Source organism: Cinclus cinclus, chromosome 3 (assembly GCF_963662255.1).
Source record: "Cinclus cinclus chromosome 3, bCinCin1.1, whole genome shotgun sequence".
Classification (NCBI taxonomy): Eukaryota; Metazoa; Chordata; class Aves; order Passeriformes; family Cinclidae; genus Cinclus; species Cinclus cinclus.
This window is the reverse complement of record NC_085048.1, coordinates 1,054,957-1,080,424: the sequence shown is the minus strand read 5'-3', so window position 1 is coordinate 1,080,424 and position 25,468 is coordinate 1,054,957. Positions and strand designations below refer to the sequence as shown.

General features: G+C 55.5%; 1 protein-coding gene across 1 annotated transcript; it reads left to right on the top strand.

Moving 5' to 3' along the window:
• The first annotated feature begins 7,737 nt into the window (after positions 1 to 7,737).
• Positions 7,738 to 23,570, top strand: KCNK3 (potassium two pore domain channel subfamily K member 3). Its single transcript, XM_062488366.1, has 2 exons — positions 7,738 to 8,020; positions 22,485 to 23,570. Exons 1-2 carry the CDS (start codon positions 7,738 to 7,740, stop codon positions 23,351 to 23,353), a joined length of 1,152 nt encoding a protein of 383 aa, XP_062344350.1. The 3' UTR covers positions 23,354 to 23,570.
• Positions 23,571 to 25,468: the final 1,898 nt, after the last annotated feature.

The window sequence follows — 25,468 nt, the reverse complement described above, 5'->3', positions numbered from 1 at the left end:
GCAATGCAGGTTTTCCCAGGAATTAAAGGTTTCTCCAGGCAAATTATTTGAAAAATTGGATTATTCCATCCCTGAATTCCTCATCCATGGGGTCTCCTTATCCCTGGAGGCCTTGGGAAGACACTGTTCCCATAAAAACTCCGGAGCACGGATCCGTGGGGTGGATTTGCTCCCTCCTGAGTTTCATCCAGGCTGGATCTTCTCCCTCTTCCCTGGAAAACTGCTCGGGAAGGGCTGAGATCCCAAATCCTTCAGCACAGGGATGGGCTGGGAGTAGCCTGGGAAGAAATTCCCAGTGGGAATTCAGGGCCCTTTCTGGGATGGGATTTGCTGTGTGGACAGGGAGGACCCTGGTTCTGGGATCATTCCTATCCTGTGCACTTCCAGGATGTTCTCCAGCATCCCAGAGATCCCAAATCCTGCATTCCCTGCATTCCATAGGATTGGGACCATCATCGCCCTCCTGCTCCGGGCCAAATTCCCACAGTGATCCATGGGGTTCCCGAGGGAAATCTGGGATGAAGCCTCTTTCCCAAGATTCCCACTGGGATGTGGATATTTCCACACGTGGTTTGGGGCATCCGTGGATTCCGGATGTCGGAATTGTCCAGACAGGGGTTGGGATGTTCTGCTCCACTTCCAGTCTGGAGCTGTCCCTGTTCTCCAGGAAAATCCTGGAGCAGGAGGATTTTTGATCCCACCCAGCACTGCTGTTGGGAAATTCCTTCTCCTGATAATTCCAGGGATCGTCCCTAAAATCCAGGATCAGATTCCCTTTCCAGGTGGAGAATCCGAGTTTCCTCTCAGCTGATTTTTTGGGAGCACAGTACACCTGGAATTCTGGGGATGCTCCAAAACTTTGCTGCTGCTTTATCCACATTATTCCAACAGATCACAAAAGAGAAATCCAGGCCTCAAATGACCCGGAGTGAGAATTCCTAGGATCTGCTGCCTGCAGCACAGAGCTGTCCCACACCCCTGAGTTCTCACAGAAAAAAAAAAAAAAAAAGTAAAAAAAGGGAAAATCAAACAAATCTCTCCAGGAATTAAAAAATCCCTGATCCCAGCCCTGCTCCCGTCTCCGGGGCCGGGATCGGAGCTCAGTGTTCCTGATGTAGGAATAACTTCCAGCGCTCCGCGGTATTTATAGCATCCAGCTCATGAGTTTTTAATTAAAATTCCATTTCCTTGTGCTCCAGATGGCACGGACAACCAGCTCCGTGTTTTCCTTGGGTTTTGTCGGGATCACGCGGCTCCGGCCGGGATGGGGTTGTTTGGGAGGGGTATTTTTTTGTTGTTGTTTTTGTTTTCGTTTTGTTTTGTTTTTTGGGGATAGGAAGGATCTCGTGGCCTGGATTGGGATTCCCGGTTGGATCTGGGGGATGGAGGGGTGGCTGCTGCTTGGCCCAGAAGTGTCAGATCCGCAGGGATCGCATCCATCCCGAGGGAAGGGAGGGAGGGAAGGGCTCCACGTCAGGAAAAATCACATCACTAAAAGCAAAGCTTTCACCGGAGCTAAACTGGGATGGCTGGAGGGGGATCAACGGGATCAACGGGATCAACGGGATCAACGGGATCAGCGGGATCAGCGGGACTAGGATGGATCCCAGCTGCATCCCTGGAATGGAGACACTCCCATATCCCACCGGGAGGAACTGGGATGCAGCAGGGATTTGCAGGATCAGTTTTCCCAGCTGGAATCTGGGGGATTTTTCTCATTCCCGCCCTATTCCCGGAGATCCCAGGAGATTTCTGGGGTCTATCTCCAAAACTTGGGAAGTGACTCCATCAAACAAGGATTTTCCATGGTTGAGGAGAATTCCCAGATCCTGGAGCTGGTGCTGCTGGGATGGAGGAAAAGTAAATTCCTGGTTCAGGTGATTCCCGACTTGCAGAGCTGCTCCCGGTCTGGGATCCAACATCCCAAGGATGTGGAGAGAGGCCAGAGGAAGCCCTGGAGCTGCTCTGAGAGCTGGGAGAGCTGGGAATGTGCAGCTGGATCAGGGAAGGATCCCGGGAATCCTCGGAGCCTTTTCCAGAGGGAAAGGAGAGCTGGGATTTGGGAAAGGGCTGGAGGGCCAGGAGCCAGGGAATGGCTTCCACTGGGAAAGGGGAGCTTGGGATTTGGGATTTGGGAAGGAATTCCTGGCTGGGCTGGAATTCCCAGAGAATCCCTGGATCCCTGGCAGTGTCCAAGGAAAGGGTTTGGAGCAACCCATCCCATCCCATCCCATCCCATCCCATCCCATCCCATCCCATCCCATCCCATCCCATCCCATCCCATCCACCCATCCCAAAAGCTCTCTCAACTCACCCAAGCTGTGTTTTCCAGAGGGAGAAATCTCCCAGGAATTCCCTGAATATCTGGGAATGCCGGAAGGTCCCAGGCTGTGTCCTGCTCCACCAGTGCCCATTCCCAGTGGGATATCTCTGCATTCCAAGCTGCCAGCACTCCCAGATCCCTGTCCCCGGAGAAGGGATCCATCGGAACAGCTGCCTTGGGATAACCTGGAGCAAGGAGCCACCTCCATGAGATGCTTTCCTTTCCTTTGGCCAATCCCCAAATCCCTGGATTGCAATTCCAGAGCTCCCACCCCAACCCCCTCCATCCAATTCTCGAGGTGGGCTGGGAGCTCATCCCGGAATCCTCACTCACAGATGGGATAACAGGGAATTCCCAACACTTTTCATTCCCAGCTTTCCACTCCCAAAACTTCTCCAAAGGTGGTGACGGAAAGAAAATTCCCACAGGATCTTCCTGAGGGGGGTCGGGAATGGCTGGCCCAGGACACGGAGCACTGGGAACCTGCAGGAACCTCATCAGCCAACCCCAATCCCATGGGAATCGCCTCCTGCTGGGGCTGAGATCCATTAGGATCCCGCAAAGCCAAAATTGAAGCTTTTTGGGAATGACTCGGCAGCGCCGGCGGAAGAGCAGGAGCGCATTTGGCTTTTTAGGAGCAATTTCGGGTGGATTTTTTTTCCGTTCTTTTCTCCTTTTAATTCCTTTTATTTTTGGCAGTGGGGAAGGAGCAAATGGGCCGGCTGGAGCCCGGATCCATTTGTGGTTTTCCAGAGGCAGCAGCGGCCGGAGTTCGCGAGTCTCCGGGGCCCAGGGAATGACTCATGTCGGGAAAAGGGAGAGGGGACAAGGAAAGGAAGAGGGAAGGGCAGAAGATCCAGAGGGGTGGGATGGGAGAGGGGAGTGGGAACGAACTGGGATGGGGGAGATGGGAACTGGGATGGGGGAGATGGAAACTGGGATGGGGAGAGGGGAACTGGGATAGAAATGAGAACTGGGATGGGGAGATGGAAACTGGGATGGGGGAGAGGGGAACTGGGATGGGGAGAGGGGAACTGGGATGGGGAGAGGGAAACGAACTGGGATGGGGGAGATGGAAACTGGGATAGAAATGAAAACTGGGATGGGGAGATGGAAACAAACTGAGATGGGGAGATGGAAACTGGGATGGGGAGAAGGAAACTGGGATAGAAATGAAAACTGGGATGGGGAGATGGAAACTGGGATGGGGAGAAGGAAACTGGGATAGAAATGAAAACTGGGATGGGGAGATGGAAACTGGGATGGGGAGAAGGAAACAAACTGGGATGGGGAGAGGGAAACAAACTGGGATGGGGAGAAGGAAACTGGGATAGAAATGAAAACTGGGATGGGGAGATGGAAACTGGGATGGGGAGAAGGAAACAAACTGGGATGGGGAGAGGGAAACAAACTGGGATGGGGAGATGGAAACTGGGATAGAAATGAAAACTGGGATGGGGAGATGGAAACAAACTGGGATGGGGGAGATGGAAACAAACTGGGATGGGGAGAGGGAAACTGGGATGGAGCAGCAGGACCCACGAAAAAGGATCAGGAAAGTGGGATGGAGAGTGCTCCAAACCCGGCCTGCAGCCGGCATGGGAAGGAATCCCTGTTCCACTGGGATGCTGGGATGGGATCCGGCGTTCCCATTCCAGGGCTGGGGATGCAGGAATCCCTGTTCCCACCTCCAAAGATTCCCAGAGGAGCAGAGGAGCTGCGGGATCCGGGAGCTTTGGGATCCTGCCGGGACTCAGCTCAGCAGGGAGCAGCATTTTTGGGAATGAAGACCCGGGGGATTCTTCCCAGCAGTAGAAATTCCTCTGCCTTTTCCCGGCTCCCGGAGACACGGCAGCTGCCGCAACAGCTTGTGTTGGATCCGGCTGCTCCCGGCTTGGCTCGGGATGGAGCTGGGAAAACTGGAGCAGCCTGGCAGCCACAGCATCCCAGGAATCGCATCCAAACCATCCCCGATCCCAGGAAACCCGTCCCAAACCTCCCTGGTCCACAGAATCCTGGGAATCATATCCCAAACATCCCATGAAGGTCCCAGGAATAACATCCCAACCATCCCTGATCCCGGGAATTGCATCCCAACCATCCCTGATCCCGGGAATCGCATCCCAACCATCCCATGAATATCCCATGAATATCCCAGGAATCACATCCCAACCAACCCTTTGGCATCCCAGGAAACCCCACACCCCATAACCCACACCCCATAACCCAAACCACCCCATAACCCCACACCCCATAACCCACACCCCATAACCCCACACCCCATAACCCAAACCACCCCATAACCCACAGCACCCCATAACCCACAGCACCCCATAACCCCACACCCCATAATCCACACCCCATAACCCACAGCACCCCATAACCCACACCCCATAACCCACACCCCATAACCCACACCCCATAACCCACAGCACCCCATAACCCACACCCTATAACCCCACACCCCATAACCCACAGCACCCCATAACCCACACCCCATAACCCCACACCCCATAACCCACACCCCATAACCCACAGCACCCCATAACCCACACTCCATAACCCACACCCTATAACCCACACCCCATAACCCACACCCCATAACCCACACCCTATAACCCACACCCCATAACCCACACCCCATAACCCACAGCACCCCATAACCCACACCCCATAACCCACACCCCATAACCCACAGCACCCCATAACCCACACCCCATAACCCCACACCCCATAACCCACACCCCATAACCCACAGCACCCCATAACCCACACCCCATAACCCCACACCCCATAACCCACAGCACCTCATAACCCACACCCCATAACCCCACACCCCATAACCCACAGCACCCCATAACCCACACCCCATAACCCACACCCCATAACCCACAGCACCCCATAACCCACAGCACCCCATAACCCACACCCCATAACCCACACCCCATAACCCACAGCACCCCATAACCCACACCCCATAACCCACAGCACCCCATAACCCCACACCCCATAACCCACACCCCATAACCCACACCCCATAACCCACACTCCATAACACACACCCCATAACCCCACACCCCATAACCCACACCCCATAACCCACAGCACCCCATAACCCACAGCACCCCATAACCCACACCCCATAACCCACACCCCATAACCCACAGCACCCCATAACCCACACCCCATAACCCACAGCACCCCATAACCCCACACCCCATAACCCACACCCTATAACCCCACACCCCATAACCCACAGCACCCCATAACCCACACCCCATAACCCACACCCCATAACCCACACCCCATAACCCACACCCCATAACCCCACACCCCATAACCCACACCCCATAACCCACACCCCATAACCCACACCCTATAACCCCACACCCCATAACCCACACCCCATAACCCACACCCCATAACCCACAGCACCCCATAACCCACACCCCATAACCCACACCCCATAACCCACACTCCATAACACACACCCCATAACCCACACCCCATAACCCACACCCCATAACCCACACCCCATAACCCACACCCTATAACCCCACACCCCATAACCCACACCCCATAACCCACACCCCGTAAGTCTGCACCCAGTGACCCCAGTAACACCTGGGCCCTGTCCCTGTCCCCTCTGTCCCTGTCCCTGTTCCCCAGGAAATGCTCCACCTCCTTCTCCCCGCAGGAATCCTCCCAAACACGGATCCCAACCTTTCCCGCTGCTTCCCTGTGCCTCTGCATCCACACAGCTCCAAAATATTCCCGGGAAAAAGGGAGAGGAGCACAACTGGGGGACACGGGGGCACAGCTGGAATCTCCTGGAATGGGGGAAAATCCCTCGGGAGCTCATTCCATGTCACCATGGAATATCCAGCCATTCCCATGCTCTGGAGAAGTGCCACCCCCCCTCTCCAAACCCTTTTTGGGACAGGATTGGTGTCACCCCTGTCCCGCAGCTTCCTCGGGGGTGGGAGGAGCTCGGAAGAGCGGCTGCCTTTGGAATTCCCTGGTTGGAATTCCCCGGGATTTGGCGGGACTCTGGAATTCCCTAGGGATTGTGTCAGGGCTGCTTTGAGGTGCCAGGACACGTGTGAGGGACAATTGTCCCTCGTTTCGGGTGACAGCAGCTGGCAAAACCTGAGCCACGCGGGCTGGAAAACATTCCCTGCTCCAGATGGTGCCAGGATCCAGCTGGGAGCCGCAGGGATCCTGGGCTGATCCCAAAATCTGGGCAGCAGGAAAAGGAGGAATCCTGTCCCTGTGTCCCACCCGGGTGAGAGCCCAGCTGCAGCTCCGGGATCCCAAAATCAGCAGGAAATGGAAAGGGAGAGGAGACCCCGGAGCTGCTCCCAGGAGCTGGGAGAGCTGGGAATGTGCAGCTGGATCAGGGAAGGATCCAGGGAATCCTCGGAGCCTTTTCCAGAGGGAAAGGAGAGCTGGGATTTGGGAAAGGGCTGGAGGGCCAGGAGCCAGGGAATGGCTTCCACTGGGAAAGGGGAGCTTGGGATTTGGGATCTTGGGAAGGAATTCCTGGCTGGGCTGGAATTCCCAGAGAATCCCTGGATCCCTGGCAGTGTCCGAGGTAAAATAGATGGATGGGATGGGATAATGGGATGGGATAATAGGATGGGATAATGGGATGGGATGAGATGGGATGGGATCGGATGGGATAATGGGATAATGGGATAATGGGATGCAGGCCCAGGGGTGGGTGCAGGTGGAAAACCAGTTCCAGGGTTGGGATCTGGGCTTTGGGATCCATTCCCAGGTTTGAGATCTGGACTTTGGGAACTGTTCCAGGATTGGGATCAGTGCTTTTCGGTCTGTTCCCGGAGTTTGGATCTGAGCTTTGGGATCCATTCCCAGAACTGGGATCTGGGCTTTGGGAGCTGTTCCATGCTAGCGACCTGGGCTTTGGGATCCATTCCCAGGGCTGGGATGTGAGCTTTGGGATCTGTTCCCAGAGTTGGGATTTGAGCTTCGGGATCCATTCCCGGAGTTTTGGATCCGAGCTGTGTCCTCCATTCCCGGTACAGACGCATCCCCCGTCTCCTCCTGCTCGTTATTCCTCTCTCGCTGTCCCCACCTCTGGCCGCACATCCCCGTGCCTCACCCTCCTGTCGGGACCCGCCTTTCGGGGTGCCCCGGGGGGCGCTGGTGCTGAAGGACAGCTCCGCCCCCTCCTCCCTCCTCCTCCTCCTCCTCCTCCCTCCCTCCCTCCCTCCCTCCCTCCATCCCTCCCTCCCTCCTCCCGCTCCTCCGCCGGCCCCGCCGCCGCCGCCGCGGCCGCCGCAGCCGCGCCTCGGCCGCCTCCCCCGGCCGTGCCCGCCGTGCCCGGGCGCTGCCGCCATGCCCCAGCCGGCCCCGCAGCCGCTCCCCGCAGCCGCCCCAGCCGGCGCACGATGAAGCGGCAGAACGTGCGGACGCTGGCGCTCATCATGTGCACCTTCACCTACCTGCTGGTGGGCGCCGCCGTCTTCGACGCGCTCGAGTCCGAGGCGGAGACGGCGGAGAAGAGGAGGCTGGAGGCCAAGAGCCAGGAGCTCAAGAGAAAGTACAACCTGAGCGCCGAGAGCTACCGCGAGCTCGAGCGGGTCGTGCTCAAGCTCAAGCCGCACAAGGCCGGCGTCCAGTGGAAATTCGCCGGCTCCTTCTACTTCGCCATCACCGTCATCACCACCATAGGTACGGGCTGCCCCCGACCCGCCCGGCTCTCCGGTTCGGCTTTTTTTGGGTTTTTTTTCCCCCCTCCTTTACACCGAGCGTCTATCCCGTCGGGATCGGGGGATCCAGCTGGGAAGCACCGGGATAACCCCGCCTGTCCCCGAAGGAGCGGGGTAAATCGGGAGCTCGGTTCTTTCACAGCCTGGAGCCACCCCTCACCCTCCCCGCCGCTGCTGCCGCCGCCCGTCCCGCTGGGATCGGGGTGATCCCTCTGCTCCGTTCCTTTGGCACCGGGAAAACCTACCCGGATCCCCGTGTCTCACATCCCTTGGGATCGGGGTGATCCCTCTTTCCCGGATCCCCGTGTCTCACATCCCTTAGGATCGGGGTGATCCCCCTGACCGGACCTCCCTCTTTCCCATCCCGGTGTTTTTGGGTCGATCCCTCTGCCCGGACCCCCCCTTGCCTCCCATCCCTTCCCGGACTCCCTCTCTCCTAACGTTTGGGATTGGGGAGATCCCCATGCCCGGATTCCCGTCTCCCATTCCTTGGGATCAGAGCGATCCCTCCCCGGCTCCTCCAAAACCGGGAAAAACTACCCGGACCCCCCTGTCCTGTTCCATCCCGATGTTTTTGGGGTGATCCCTCTGCCCGAATCCCCTCTCTCCCATCCCGATGTTTTTGGGGTGATCCCTCTGTCCGAATCCCCTCTCTCCCATCCCGATGTTTTTGGGGTGATCCCTCTGTCCGAATCCCCTCTCTCCCATCCCGATGTTTTTGGGGTGATCCCTCTGTCCGAACCCCCTCTCTCCCATCCCGATGTTTTTGGGGTGATCCCTCTGTCCGAATCCCTTCTCTCCCATCCCGATGTTTTTGGGGTGATCCCTCTGTCCGAACCCCCCTCTCTCCCATCCCTTAGGATCGGGGCAATTCCCCAGCCAAGCCCCCTCCACCCCAATCCCCGATCCCGCAGCGCTGGGACTTCCCCACCTCTCCCACCGAGAAATCCCGGCCCGACTCCCGGGATCCGGGAATTCTCCCGGCCGGGATTCTCCCGAGCCCTGGGATGTTCCCCAAAGTCCCTGTCACCCCCTGCCGGTAGCTCTGCTGTCCCGGACCCCCTGAGGGACCCCAGGACCGGGGGAGGCGACAGGGATGTGTCCCTATAGGATCCCTATAGTTCCATAGGGACCGGGATGTGTCCCTGTAATTCCATAGGGACAGGGATGTGTCCCTGTAATTCCACAGGGACTGGGATGTCTCTCTATAGGATCTCTATAGTTCCATAGGGGCCGGGATGTGTCCCTATAGTTCCATAGGGACAGGGATGTGTCCCTGTAATTCCATAGGGACAGGGATGTGTCCCTGTAGTTCCATAGGGACCGGGATGTGTCCCTGTAATTCCACAGGGACTGGGATGTGTCCCTGTAATTCCATGGGGACAGGGATGTGTCCCTGTAATTCCACAGGGACTGGGATGTCTCTCTATAGGATCTCTATAGTTCCATAGGGGCCGGGATGTGTCCCTGTAATTCCATAGGGACAGGGATGTGTCCCTGTAATTCCATGGGGACAGGGATGTGTCCCTGTAATTCCATAGGGACCGGGATGTGTCCCTGTAGTTCCATAGGGGCAGGGATGTGTCCCTGTAATTCCATGGGGACAGGGATGTGTCCCTGTAGTTCCATAGGGACAGGGATGTGTCCCTATAGTTCCATAGGGACCGGGATGTGTCCCTGTAATTCCATAGGGACAGGGATGTGTCCCTGTAGTTCCATAGGGACAGGGATGTGTCCCTGTAATTCCATAGGGGCCGAGATGTGTCCTCCCCCCCCCCCGCCAGGCTCTCCCAGGGCTGTCACCGCTGTCCCCCACACTCACGGATGTCCCCAGCCCTGACCCCACCCTGGGAAGTGTCACTGGAGGTGGCGTCTCTGGGACCTTCCCCTGCTGTCACCCCTCTGTCACCTCCACTGTCACCCCACTGTCACCCCCATTGTCACCCCCACTGTCACCCCCACTGTCACCCCCACTGTCACCCCTCTGTCACCCCCACTGTCACCCCACTGTCACCCCCTCTGTCACCCCCTCTGTCACCCCCACTGTCACCCCCACTGTCACCCCCATTGTCACCCCTCTGTCACCCACACCATCACCCCTCTGTCACCCCCATTGTCACCCCTCTGTCACCCCCATTGTCACCCCTCTGTCACCCACACCATCACCCCTCTGCCCTTTGGGTTCCCTCCAGGGGTGGCCAAGGTCACTTCGTGTCCCCTGGTCCCCAACTGCCCCAAAAACTCAGAGCACTGTGAGGGTCTGGGGGAGGGGACAGGGAGGGGACACAATTCCATGGGTCCCATGGTCCCAAGGAGGTGCTGGAGGGATGGGATCATGGGATAATGGGATGGATGGGATTATGGGATGGATGGGATCATGGGATCATGGGATGGGATCATGGGATCTATGGGATCGTGGGATAATGGGAAGATGGGATAATGGGATGGATGGGATCCTGGAATGGGACCATGGGATGGGGGGAATTACAGGATGGATGGGATCATGGGATAGGATATTGGGGTAGATGGGATCATGGGATAATGGGATGGGATCACGGGATGGGGGACACCAGGTTTCAGACAGATTTTGGGGTGTCCCTGGGCTGCCACATGGATTTTTGGGGTCCCTGTGGATTCCCGGGATTGGGACATGGATACTGGGGTGTCTGTTTGTTCCCAGGGGTGAGATCCAGATGTTGGGGTGCTCGTTGACTCCCAGATTTGGGATGTGGATATTGGGATGGTTCCCAGGCCTGAAATCCCAATGTTGGGATGCAAAATAATTCCTGGACATGAAACACGAGCTCGGGGTGTTCCTTATTCCAAAACTGTTATCCCAGTGTTCCTTATTCCCAAAGCTGTAATCCCGGTGTTTGTCATTCCCGGAGCTGTTATCCCGATATTTGTCATTCCCAAAGCTGTTTTCCCGGTGTTTGTCATTGCCGGAGCTGTTATCCCGATATTTGTCATTCCCAAAGCTGTTATCCCGATATTTGTTATTCCCAAAGCTGCTATCCCGGTGTTTGTCATTCCCGGAGCTGTTATCCCGATATTTGTCATTCCCAAAGCTGTTATCCCGATATTTGTCATTCCCAAAGCTGTTATCCCGGTGTTTGTCATTCCCAAAGCTGTTATCCCGATATTTGTCATTCCCGGAGCTGTTATCCGGGTGTTTGTTATTCCCAAAGCTGTTATCCCGGTGTTTGTCATTGCCGGAGCTGTTATCCCGATATTTGTTATTCCCAAAGCTGTTATCCCGGTGTTTGTCATTCCCGGAGCTGTTATCCCGATATTTGTCATTCCCACCCTCAGGGTGTTCCTTGTTCCCGGCGCTCTTATCCCAGTGTCAGGCTGCTATCCCAGAGCTCTTATCCCGATATTTGTCATTCCCGGAGCTGTTATCCCGGTGTTTGCCATTCCCATTATCCTGGTGTTTATTATTTCCATCATCCTGGTGTTTTTCAATCCCATTATCCTGTCGTTTGCCATTCCCGTTATCCCAGTGTTTACTATTCCCATTATCCCAATGTTTGCCATTCCTTCTATCCTGTTATCCCGGTGTTTGCTATTCCTGTTATCCCAGTGTTTGCCATTCCCATTATCTCGTGTTTTCCATTCCCATTATCCCAATATTTACTATTCCAATTATCCCACTGTCTTCCTTTCCTGTTATCCTGGTGTTCACCATTCCCATTACTCTGCTATTTCACACTCCCATTTTCCTGGTGTTTCCCATTCCCATTATCCCAGCGTTTCCTATTCCCATTATCCCAGTGTTTCCCATTCTCATTATCCCGGTGTTTCCCATCCCCATTATCCCGGTATTTCCCATCCCCAGTTATCCCAGTGTTTCCCATTCCCATTATCCCAGTATTTGCCATTCCAATTATCCCAGTGTTTCCCATTATCCCAGTGTTTTCTATCCCCATTATCCTGGTGCTTCTCATTCCCATTATCCCAGCATTTCCCATTCCCATTATCCCAGCGTTTCCCATTCCCATTATCCCAGCGTTTCCCATTCCCATTATCCCGGGAACAGCTGGAAAAGCTCTGGAAGTTTTGGCCAAGCCCCCAGTGTTGGATGGGAATGAGGGATTGGGAATCTCCAGTGGGATCCAGTGGGATCCAGCCCACCCCATGGATCCTGGAATGCCAGAGAGGGACACAAATCCTCTGGGATCAATCCCAAAGAACCGTGGCCGAGGGCAGGGATTGGGATCCTGCTCTGCCTCTCCCAGAATTCCCAATCCCACTGCTGGGAGCTGGGAATGCTGGAGCGGGGCTGATCCCAAACGTCACATCCCAAAAAATTCCTGCTGCTCCTGGTGCTCCAAACCTTAAATCCTGGAATTGGGCTCCGCATAGGAGAAACTTTGGGATTGGGATGAGCATTCCCAGTATCCCAAATGTGTGTCCTGGGTGGGAGCGGCTTTCCCTGTATCCAACCTGATTTCCCTGGAATTTCCAGGGATGTGGGAGAAGGAGCTGGAACATCCAGATGTGTGGGGAGATCGGTTTTCCCAAAATCCCATGATTTGGGCGGCTGGATAGGGCAGCAAAGCTGGGATGAAAGGAGACCCCTCCAAATCCAGGCTTGCCAGGGAAAAGGGGGAGAAAAATCCCGGAATTCCCATGGAATTGGATTTTTCCAAGGCAGAAAAAAAAAAAAAAAGGAATTTTTTTATTTTTTTTTTTTTCCCCCCAGGAATTCACCACCCAGCTCTTGGTGGGACAGGGAAAAACCAGACTGGGGAGGGGGGAAGGAAAATCCGGGATTCCAGATCCCGCTGGGAAAAGTGGGAATCCATTCTCGTTTCTTTTTTTTTTTTTTTTTTCTTTATCCATGAAAAAAGCCGGGAGAGGAGCAGCTCCAAAGTTTTTCCGTTGGGAATTCCCGAGCAATTCCAGAGGCCGGGATGTCCCCGGGGGGGGGGGTGGCAGTGTCACCCGCGCGCGTGTCCCTTGTCACCTCTGCCGATGTTCTGGATGGCTTCCCAAAAAAAAAAAAACAAAATAGGAAAACTATCCCCAAAAAAAAAAAAAAAAAAAAAACAAAAACAAAACAAAAAACCCCGATCCCTCAAAAAATTAAATTAAAAAGAAAAATCCCAAAAAGAAACCAATCAAAAAAATCTGATCCCCCGAAAAAAAAGCAAAACTATCTCCCCCCCCCCAAAAAAAAGATCAGAAAAAAATCCCAAAAAATGGTCCCCAAAAAAACCTTATCCCCAAAAAAACCTGGATCCCCCGAATTTCTAAAAACTGATCAAAAAAAAACCCAAAAAACCCCCTAACCCCTACAAAAAAATCCCAAGAAAATCCCGATCCCAAAAAGAATCTCAAAAAACCTGATTCACCTCAAAAAATCTCAAAAAACCCGATTAAAAAAAAAAAATCCAAAAAAACCCTACCCCCCAAAAAAATCCCGAAAAACCCCAATCCCCTTCAAAAAAATCTCAAAAGTCCAATCAAAAAAGCCCAATCCCTAAAAAACCTGATTCTAAAAAACCCCATCCCCTCAGAAAGAAAATCCCCCAAAAAAAGATCAGAAAGAGATCCCAAAAAAAAAAAAATATAAAAAAAAATCCTAAAAAACCCGATCCCCTCAAAAAAAAAATCCCAAAAAAATCAGAAAAAAATCCTAAAAAACCCAATGCCCTCAAAAAAAAAAAAAAAATCCCCAAAAAAATATTTCTAAAAATCCCAAAAAAACCCTATCCCAAAAAGAAATCCCAAAAATCCCGATTCCCTTAAAAATAAATCCCGATCCCAAAAAGCTCGATTAAAAAAAATAAAAAAAATCCCAAATAAAACCCAATCCCCCCAAAAAAATCCGATCCCACAAATGGCAGCCCCGCGGCCGTGCGCAGAGGGGAGCAGGTGGCCGATGCCACCGCGGTGTCACCATCTGTCACCAGCCGGGCCTTTGGCACCGGAACAGCGCCCGGAACGGGAGCCGGGGGGACACCGGGCCCTCCTGTCCCCAATTGTCACCTCCTGTCCCCAATTGTCACCTCCTGTCCCCCTCCTGTCCCCTCCTGTCCCCTCCTGTCCCCTCTGTCCCCTCTGTCCCCCTGTCCCTCTGTCCCTCTGTCCCTCTGTCCCTCTGTCCCTCTGTCCCCTCTGTCCCTCTGTCCCTCTGTCCCCTCTGTCCCCCTGTCCCCTCTGTCCCCTCTGTCCCCTCTGTCCCCCTGTCCCTCTGTCCCCCTGTCCCTCTGTCCCTCTGTCCCTCTGTCCCCTCTGTCCCCCTGTCCCTCTGTCCCCCTGTCCCCCTGTCCCTCTGTCCCTCTGTCCCTCTGTCCCCCTGTCCCTCTGTCCCCCTGTCCCCTCTGTCCCCCTGTCCCCCTGTCCCTCTGTCCCCTCTGTCCCTCTGTCCCCCTGTCCCTCTGTCCCTCTGTCCCTCTGTCCCCCCTGTCCCCTCTGTCCCTCTGTCCCCCCTGTCCCCCTGTCCCCTCTGTCCCTCTGTCCCCCTGTCCCCCTGTCCCCTCTGTCCCCCCTGTCCCCCTGTCCCCTCTGTCCCTCTGTCCCCCTGTCCCCCTGTCCCCTCTGTCCCTCTGTCCCCCCTGTCCCCCTGTCCCCTCTGTCCCTCTGTCCCCCTGTCCCTCTGTCCCCTCTGTCCCCCTGTCCCTCTGTCCCCTCCAGGTGCCACCCCCCCTGTCCCCAATCCCTGCCACCCCCGTCCCTTCCCTGCTCCCATTCCTGGGAAAGGTTTGGGGACAGCGCTGTCACCTCCAGATGCGGTGCCACCACCGGCCTGGGGACAGGGCACGGAAATCCCGGGATTGGGGGGGGGGACAGCGCAGGGAAAAACCCAGGGATTGCTGGGAATTGCTGGGAATTGCTGGGAATTGCTGGGAATTGCTGGGAATTGTTGGGAATTGCTGGGAATTTCTGGGAATTGCTGGGATCAGGAGCACGGAGCTCTTTGGGGACAGCTCCCCCCTCTCCCTCCATCCCCTCAGGACATTCCTGCTCCCATTCCACAAAAAAAAAAAAAAAAAAAAAAAAAAAAAAAAAAAAATCCATGGAAATCTCCGGTGGCTCCTTGGAACTGGGAATGGGATTTGGAATCAGCGGAGAAAGGGGGAAAACTCAGCCACCATTCCAGGGCTGGAATTCCTTCCCACCCGTCCAGAAATTCCTGTTGTCATTCCACCAAAAAAAAACCAAAACAACAAAACAACAAAAAAAAAAAAACAAAAAACCCAAAAAAACCAACTTCCATGGAAATTTGCGGTGGCACCTCCCAAACCATCCATAGGCTTTGGAATTAACAGGAAAGGGGGAATATTCTGGGAATTCCTGCTCCCTCCTGGCTTTTCCCAGGAAATCAATCCCAGCCATTCCCAGGAATTGTTGGACAGCAGCTCTGGAAAACCGGGATCGCTTCCCTGCCTTCCCCGGCCTCTGTTCCATGCTGGGATTCCTGGATGTTCCTCCTGGGGTTTTCCTGGCGGGAATGAGCAGGAAAGGGATGGATGAGGGTGAGGAGAATTCCCACTGGGACCAGAGCCGCTCCCCAGTGGGATTTAGGGACGACAATCCCAGCCCAGATGGAATCGGGCAATTTTTCCAGGGAATGTTTTCCCAAGGAGACTCCGGCAAACCCAGGACTGGGGAGGCCTCGTGGTTTTTCCTATGGGATTGGTTTTTCCCATGGGATTCAGCGCAGGGATTGGGATCGGGGCCCCTCTGGATCCTCCCTCTCCCATCCCCCTCTCCCGCCCAGGCCATAAATTCCCTGCTTTTTTCCATCCAGAAGCGACCCCAGCCGTTAATTCCCGCTCCTGGCCTTTCCCAGCTGATTCCTCCTTAAATCCCAGCAAATCCCGACTGGGAGCAAGGAATGAAAACCACGGGCCAGGGGGATCAGGGCCAGGAAAAGCCATTCCAGATTTCTGGAGGTTTGGGAGCTTTTCCTGATTTTTCCCAAGCACTAGGGCTGCAGGATGGGGCTCGGGGTGCATCCAAGAGCCTGGAATGGGATTTTTGGGGTGGATAGAATCAGCAGCTCCCAGGGGAAATGGACTGGATAAGTTCCTCATTCCCGTCCTGCATTCCCATCCCATATCCCCATCCCCATCCTGGAATCCCACCCCATATCCCCATCCCATATCCCCACCCCATATTCCCATCCCCATCCCAGGTTCCCATCCCAGATTCCCATCCCCCATCCCAGATTCCCATCCCAGATTCCCATCCCTCATTCCCATCCTACATCCCCATTCCTGTTCTGCATTCCCATCCCACATCCCCATCCCATATCCCCATTCCCACCACATATCCCACATCCCAATCCCCATCCCACACCCCCACCCCATGTTCCCATCCCATACCCCATATCCCATCCCATATTTCCATCCCACATTCCCATCCCATATCCCCATCACTAACCCCATCTGCATATCCCATATCCCACATCCCACATCCCACATCCCACATCCCACATCCCACATCCCACATCCCATATCCCACATCCCACATCCCGTATCCCCAATCCCACCCCATATCCCCATCCCCATCCCATATTACCATTCCCATCCCACATTCCCATCCCAGAGATCCTTGGGAATCCTGCCCAGGCCTGGGGGCTCTCTCCCTGTTCAGAGGGACTTGGGACCCCCTGGATGCTCTGGGTGGGAATTCCCTGCCTGGACCAGGATCCCTCTTCCCGGGAAGGACCTGGACACGCATCCCTGCCCATTTTGGGACACAAATCCATCTGAAAATCCCATAAGGGAATTTTTATTCCTGCTCGATCCGCTGCCCCCCCCCACCCTCCAAAACATCGGGACCACCCCTCTTGGGTTCCTGGGGTATCCCACGTTATCCATGGGCTCCAGACCCCCCTTCCCCCCCTTTTCCAAGGAGAAGGGAGGGACAGCACGGGGGGTGGGGGGGGCGGGAAGGGTCTGGCGGAGCCCCAGAATCCAAGGAAAAATTGCCAGTTTTGGCACAAACAGGGAGCTTGGCCGGCGCCGGGATTTTCCATGACTCCATCCCGACCCCCCCGGCTGCGGGAGGCGCTGGGAGGGAGGAATCAGGCACCCCCCACACCCCAAAATATCCATGGGGAGATCCCACTGCGGATCTGGATCCCTTTGGGAATGACACAGGGGTCTGGGGGGATGTGGGAATAAAGGGGGAGATCAGGGTCCGGCCCCAAATCCAAACTCCCCTAATCCCACTGGGAATGGGGAATCCTGGGGATCCCTGATTCTTGGGATGCCGGGGGGGGCTCCCAGATTGTCCCAGCATCCCATCCATGGAATGATATCCCACTTTTCCAGGGGGAAATGTGGGAGAGGGGGAGACAGAGCAGAGGGGATGTGGAGATGTGGAAGGAGAGAGGGACGGACGGACGGATGGACAGATGGATGGATCCATGGATGGATGGAAGGGTGGAGGGATCCATGGAACCATGGATGGATGGATGAGGGACAGATGGATCCATGGATCCATGGGTAGATGGATGGATGGATCCATGGATCCGTGGATGGATGAACACAAGGAACAGCTGGAACAGGGACAGTCGGGATTTTGGAATTCCAAGGGGTCCCTCCAGCTCTTCATTCCCAGTTCAGCCCATCACAGATCCCATCCCACTGCTCCACCTGCAGGAGCTGTCTCGGGGTCAATTCCCACTGCCCCAAACCCCATCCAGGGATTTCGGTGTCCCCAGGTCCCTTCCCATCCCCCAAACCCCATCCAGGGATTTCGGTGTCCCCAGGTCCCTTCCCATCCCCCAAACCCCATCCAGGGATTTCGGTGTCCCTGAATCCCACCCCGGTGTCCTGGCCATGTCCCTTAGTGCCAGCTCCATGTTTTCCCAGGACAGGTGGGAATTCCAAAGCCACCGGCACCTGCTGCTGTTCCCAGCTGCCATCTCCAGGCCTGTTCGCTTTTCCCGGGAATGCGGGGGGCTCCTGGGGGACAGCTGCATCCCCTCCCCCACCTGGGGTCTGCTGGGATGGCCGGGCTGAGCGCCAGCACTGGGAACAGCCAGATCCTTACTGGGAGCTGTGGGTTCCTTACTGGGAACAGCGAGATCATTACTGGGAGCTGTGGGTTCCTTACTGGGAACAGCGGGATCCTTACTGGGAGCTGTGGGGTCCTTACTGGGGGTGATCCCTGCTGGGAATAGTAGGATCCTTACTGGGAATAGTGGGATCCTTACTCGGAGCAGTGGGACAGTGATCCCTGCTGGGAATAGCAGGATCCTTACTGGGAACAGTGGATTCCTTACTGGGAATAGCGAGATCCTTACTGGGAACAGTGGGACAGTGATCCCTACTGGGAACTGCGGTATCCTTACTGGGAACAGCGGGATCTTTACTGGGAGCAGTAGGACAGTGATCCCTGCTGGGACCGGCGGGATCCTTACTGAGAGCACTGGGATATGGGATAGGGCTGGCCCGAGACTCCTTCCATTCTCCTGCCCTATTCCCTCAATCTGCCTGTTCCCCTTTCCCAGGATTCCCCTGTCCTTGCTCCCTGCATCCCATCCCCTGGTTCCCTGAATCCCCTGCCCCATTCCCTAAATCCCCTGCCCCATTCCCTGCACCCCCTGCCCCATTCCCTGGTTCCCTGCCCCATTCCCTAAATCCCCTGCCCCATTCCTTGCACTCCCTGACCCATTCCCTAAATGCCCTGCCCCATTCCCTGGTTCCGTGCCCCATTCCCTGCACCCCCTGCCCCATTCCCTAAATCCCCTGCCCCATCCCCTGGTTCCTCGAATCCCCCGCCCCATTTCCCACCTTCCCTGCCCCATTCCCTGCCCTCTCTCCTGGAGTGCTCACCCCATTCCCGCTCCCAATCCCATTCCCATTCCCATTCCCAATCCCATTCCCATTCCAGGATCTTTCCCTGCCTCTCGCCCCTCCAGCCGTTCAGCACGACCCCCCCTCCCCATTCCCAGCCCTTTTCCCGCAGCTGTCCCGCTAATCCCGGCCATCCATGGCTCGTCCAGCCGGGATCCGTTCCAGGTCCGGGGCCAGCCCTGCACCTGCTCCGGGGCCGCATCCAGCCCCGCTCCTCCATCCCTAAAAAGGCCAGGATCGGCCGCGTTCCTTCGGGACGTGTCATCCTCCTTCCCTGGGGACACGATCCCTGCTCCCGGCCCATCCCACCCCGAGCGGGATCCCGGCTCTTCCCGACCCTTTCTGCCCCGCGGATCCAACTTTTCTGGGACACTCCTGGGAGCTGGGAAGGATTTGGGGGGGAATTATTCCCACCGGGGTTTATTCCCGGTGGATTTCCAAGCTGGGGTGCGCCCTCGTCTCCAACACCATTCCTCGCCACCCGCGGGTCTCAGAGGGATTTGGGGGTCACACCCTGTGCTGTTTCCGGGGGTTTTCCCTCTTCCCGCTGGCTGGATCTGCCATTCCCGACCTTCCCCCCTTGCTCAGACGTGCCGGAGCTCAGGCAGCTCCTGCTAAAACCGGGAACGGGGGGGGGGGGGGATCGGGGGGATTGACGGACGCTTGGAGAGCTCATAAACTCTCTTCCCTCGGGAAAGAGGGCTAAAAATAGCTCCGGGAGGCCGGGGAGGGATGGAGAGGGCAGGAAAAGACAGGAAAAGGCAGGAAGATGCTCAGGGAAATTTTTTGGAAAGGCACCCGTGGGCACTGCTGGAGGGTCCATCCCAAAATCCATCCCAAACAGCTGGAATGGAGAGGTTTGGGAATTGTTGGGGAGGGGATGGTGAAGGGTGGGATGAGGGCTCAGGATGCGGCTCTGGATGGAACATGAGGAGCAGGGGAGGGACAGGAGGAACAGGGAAGGGACAGGAGGAACAGGGAAGGGACAGAAGGAACAGGGAAGGGACAAAAGTGGCAGGAAGGTGGCACACAAAGCAGAGATGGATCAGGGGATACTCTCAGGTGTTCCTCAGGGGATGTTTTCAGGTGTTCCTCAGGGGATGATTTCAGGTGTTGCTCTCCAGCGATGTCCAGGTGATTCTCCCCAGATGATTCTCCCCGGGTGATTCTCCCCAGGTGATGCTCTCAGGTGATGCTCTCAGGTGATGCTCTCAGGTGATGTTCAGATGACGCTCCAGTGATGCTGTCAGGTGTTCCTCAGGTGACATCTCAGGTGATGTTCCAGTGATGCTCAGTTGACATTTTCTGGTGATGTTGTCAGGAATTTCCCAGGAGTTTCCCGGGAGTTTCCCAGGAGTTTCCCAGGTGCTGCTCTGTGGTGTTCAGGTGCTGCTCTCAGGTGTTGCTCTCTCTCCCATCAGTTCCCTCTCCGTGGATTCCCTCTCCATGGATTCCCTCTCCATGGATTCCCTCCCATCAATTCCCTCTCCATGGATTCCCTCCCATCAATTGCCTCCCATGGATTTCCCCTCCCAGAATCCATTGCTGGGAATCCATTCCCAGCAATTCCACCCCCATCTCCTGCAGTGAGAGGATCCCACAGCAGCTCCTTGTTCAAGATCCCACCATCCCAATTTTCCCTGGCTCCAGCTCCATCCGTGTCCCCCTGGGATTAGGGACACAGGGTCAGGATTAGGGACAGGGGCAGGATGAACTCCTCTCGGAATTCCCAGAGGATTTGGGGGGCTGATCTGGGATCACAGCTGGGACAGGACTTGGAAAAAGGGACCCCTGGCCCAGGAATGCTCCGAATCCAAGGGAAGAGGTTTGGAGTCTCCAAGGAATCCCCTGCTCCTTCCTGTTCCTGCCTGATCCTGATTTTCCTGGGAAAGGGAAAGGAGGAAAATGGAAAGGGAAAGGAAAAAGAGAAAGGAAAGGTAAGAAAAAGAAGGAAAAGGAAAAGGAAAAGGAGGAAAAGGAAAAGGAAAAGGAGGAAAAGGAAAATTGGAAAAAGGAAAAAGTAAGGAGAAAGGAAAGGAATAAAAGTAGGGAAGGAAGGAAAAGGAGGAAAATTAGAAAGAAAGGGAAAGTAGGAAAGAGGAGGGAAGGGAAAGAAAGAAAAAGAAGGAAAGGAAATTTCTTACAAAAAAAGAAAGGAAAAGGAGGAAAAGGGGAAATGAGAAAGAAAAAGAGAGAAATTAAGAGAGAGAAGAAACGGGAAAGGGATTGGAAAAGGAAAAGGAAAAGGAAAAGGAAAAGGAAAAGGAAAAGGAAAAGGAAAAGGAGCAGCAAAGGAAAAGGAATAAGAGAAAAAGGAAGAAAGGGAGGAAAAGGAAAAATGAGAAAGAAGAAAGAGAAAGGGAAAGTAAGGAAGGGAAGGAGAAGGAAAGGGATTGGAAAGGGCTGGAAAAGGAAAAGGAGGAAAGGGAAAGGGACAGGAAAAAGGGACAGGAAAAAGGGACGGGAAAAGGGACAGGGAAAGGGGAGCAGGGGTTCTGTCACCCCCATCCCACGGCCTGCTCTGGCCCTGCCCGTGGCATCCCGGGATCCATCCGGGATCCCGATCTGTGGGCACGGAGCGGGATAAATCCCGTCGGCAGCAGCGGGGGATTACGGGAGCTCAGCTGTTCCCGGGGCCGGGACCGTGGATGCAGAGCCTGGAGAGCGGGAACTGGGGCACCGGGACAGGGAACACCGGGAATGACGAAGGACAAACGGAACCCTTGGCCCTGGACACCGCCAAAATCCCTGATGTCCCCATCTCCAATAAATCTGGGAATTTCGGGAACTGGGATCTCCCATTCCCAAACCCAGGGATGGGGAAGTTGCCCCCACCCAACGGTCCATCCAAACGTTGCCATTAGTACAGCATTCCCAGAGGAGCTGGGAATGGATCGAGGATCCCTGGAAGTGTCCAAGGAAAGGTTGGGTGGAGCTTGGAGCAGCCTGGGATAGGGGAAGGAGGCGGGGTTGGAACAGGATGGGATTTGAGGTCCCTTCCCACCCAAACCATTCCATGATTCCATGATTAAGGACACTCGGAATGCATTCAGAGGGATCTCTATGGAAGTCAGGGATGGAAAAGGCAGGAAAAGGGAAGGGAGACCCTTCCTGGAGTCCCAAATTCCCAGGGAGGCCCCGGGATACCAAAATTCCTTCCCGGAGAGGAGTCGGGATGGAGATGGATCCAATGCCCGGCTGGGAGAGCTGGGAATGTGCAGCTGGATCAGGGAAGGATCCAGGGAATCCTCGGAGCCTTTTCCCGAGGGAAAGGAGAGCTGGGATTTGGGAAAGGGCTGGAGGGCCAGGAGCCAGGGAATGGCTTCCACTGGGAAAGGGAAGCTTGGGATTTGGGACCTTGGGAAGGAATTCCTGGCTGGGCTGGAATTCCCAGAGAATCCCGGGGAGCATCCAAGGAAAGGCTGGATCACCCTAGGATGGTGGGAAGCGTCAGGGCTGTAACGGGACAAGCTCCAAACTCTCTTCCCGCCCAACCATTCCGAGATCCCACCCGGCTCCCACACGCTTTCAATTCCCACCGGGATCACGGATCCCATCCCTCTCTCCCATTTTTTTATTTTCTTTCTTTTCCCATCTTTCTCGCAGGTTACGGCCACGCGGCGCCCAGCACGGACGGCGGGAAGGTTTTCTGCATGCTCTACGCTCTGCTGGGCATCCCGCTGACCCTGGTGATGTTCCAGAGCCTGGGAGAGCGCATCAACACCTTGGTGCGCTCGCTGCTGCGCCGCCTCAAGAAGCGCCTGGGAATGCGGCGGCCGGAGGTGTCCATGGCCAACATGGTGACCATCGGCTTCTTCTCGTGCGTCAGCACGCTCTGCATCGGGGCCGCCGCCTTCTCGCACTACGAGAACTGGAGTTTCTTCCAGGCCTACTACTACTGCTTCATCACGCTGACCACCATCGGTTTCGGCGATTACGTGGCGCTGCAGAAGGACCAGGCGCTGCAGACGCAGCCGCAGTACGTGGCCTTCAGCTTCGTCTACATCCTGGCGGGGCTGACGGTGATCGGAGCCTTCCTCAACCTGGTGGTGCTGCGTTTCATGACCATGAACGCCGAGGACGAGCGTCGCGACGCCGAGCAGCGGGCGCTGCTCAGCCGGGCGGTTCAGCCCGGCGCCGTTCCCGTCGTTCCCGAAGCCGCCGCGGTGACCCCGGCCGAGAGCGGTTTTCGGAACGTCTACGCCGAGGTGTTGCACTTCCAGTCCGTGTGCTCGTGCCTCTGGTACAAGAGCCGGGAGAAGCTGCAGTATTCCATCCCCATGATCATTCCCAGGGATTTGTCCAGCTCGGATACGGGTGTGGAGCGCAGTCACTCCTCGCCCGCTCGTTGTCCCGAGACTCCGGAGCACCGGTGTTTCTGCCGGCCCCGGCGTTCCGCCATCAGTTCCGTGTCCACCGGGCTCCAGAGCCTGGCGGCGTTCCCGGGATTCGCCAAGCGCCGCAGCTCCGTGTAGCCCTGTCGCCCCCCACCCGAGCCTGCATCCCTTCTGGATTCTGGAACGACACCGGAACGAGGCCGTCCCGGTTCGCTCTGGAATGGATTTTAATTTCAAACCTCTTGGTTTAATGGATTTTAATTTCACAGAAAAGAAAAAACAAACAAACAAAAAAAACCCAACAACAACAACAACAACAAAAAAGCCCTCCTTGAAAATGTGAAACTTTGGAGAGAGGGAGAACCTCGGAATCCAGCGGGATTGGGGAGGCAGCCAGTCCTGCCCTCTCCATGCTCTGCATCCTCGGGAATTCCCCGGGAAGCGCAGAGAGGCCGCGGAAATCAGGCTAAGAGGGGCTTAGCCGGAGCTTTTCCACATCAGCCGGCCGGAAAAGCAGCCGGGAGTCACGTAGGCTGCTCCAAACCCTGGGATTTGGGGCTGTCTTAACCCTTTGTAGGGGGCAGAGCTGGCAATTCAGGATTTGGGATCCAGCGGGAATCATCCTTGGGAAGCTGGCCGATCCCACAGGATTCCCATGTCCATCCATGCCGAGGGGCTGGAATTGCTCCCCTCGGGGAGGTGTTCTGGGGACAGTTTGGGATATTCTCCCCTGGCATCTCCATCTCCGTCCTCCCCAAGGCTCCAGGGATGGAACTGTTCCCCTCAGGGAGGTTTTTTGGGGATAATCCAGGATATTTTCCCTTGGGATCCTCATTTCCGTTCTCTCCAAAGCTCTGGGGATGAAATTGTTTCCTCCTGGGAAGGTGTTCTGGGGACAGTTTGGGATATTTTTCCATGGGATCCCCATCTCCATCCTGTTCAAGGCTCCGAGGATGGAATTCTTCCCCTCGGGGAAGTATTTTGGGATATTATCCCTTGGGATCCCCATTTCCATCCTCACTGAGGCTCCAGGGAAGGAATCTTTACCCTGCGGAAGTATTTTGGGGGAATTATCCCTTGGGATTCCCCATCTCCATCCTCGCTGAGATTCTGGGAATGGAATTTTTCCCTCAGGGAGGAATTTTGGGGGCAATTATCCCCCGGTATCCCCATTTCCATCCTCACCAGGACTCTGGGGATGGAATCTTTCCCTCGGAGAGTTATTTGGGGGAAATTTGGGATATTGCAACACTTTTCCATCCTTTTCTCCACGCCCCTTCCTACCACCACCACCCACAGCCCTGGGATATTCCCGGAATTCCCCGGGATCCCCCACGGTGTCACCTCTGTCACCACCACCCCGACAGGGAAGCGGAACTCCCCTCCTTTCCCATTCCCCCTTTTTCGGGATGGGATTTTCTCCTCCCAACACCCAAAGCCCTCTCAAGGGAACACGGGAGACACGGGGGGGACCCTCCAGGAGCCCTGGGGGTGGCAGGGTGGGGGGAACTTTGGGGACCTTTCCAGAGAGGAAAATCCACGGACTTCCGATCCTTGAGCTGTAGGTAGGTGAGATTCCAGAGGATATTTATTGAGAACGGCACTATCCGTGGAATTCCAGAAATGTCCGTCGGAGAGGAGGCTCGGGGGACACTTCCTGATGATTCCAGGGAGGAATTTCTTCATCTTCCTCATCCAAGGGTGCCCTATTCCCGCCGGGAAGGGTTCCCTGTTTCTCATGCCAAAGCCGATTTGTCCCACGGGGTTTCAATTCCTTGGAGAGAGAGAAATAAAGGATTGTTGGAAGCTCAGGAGTGTCCGGGACCTTCCCGAGGGATATGGAGAGGGAGGAGGGGCTGGGAGAGGAGGATCCCGATACTTTGGGGTCATGGCGTTGCATCCGGTTCTTCCCATGGGATCTGTGAGAAGAGGATCCCGATCTTCTGGGATTTGGGATTCTTCCCCGGGGATCTGGGAAAGGGTGATCCCAATCCTGTGGGATCTCAGTATCACCACCAGTTGTTCTCATGGGATATGGGAAAGGAGGATCCCGATCCTTTGGGATCTTGGCTTTGCTTCCAGTTGTTCCCATGGGATTGGGAGAGGAGAATCCCAATCTTTTGGGATCTCAGCATTGCCTCGAGTCCTTCCCTCAGAATTTGGGAAAGGAGGATCCCGATCTTCTGGGATTTGGGATTCGTCCCTCAGGATTTGGGAAAGAAGGATCCCAATCCTTTGGAATCTCTGCACGCC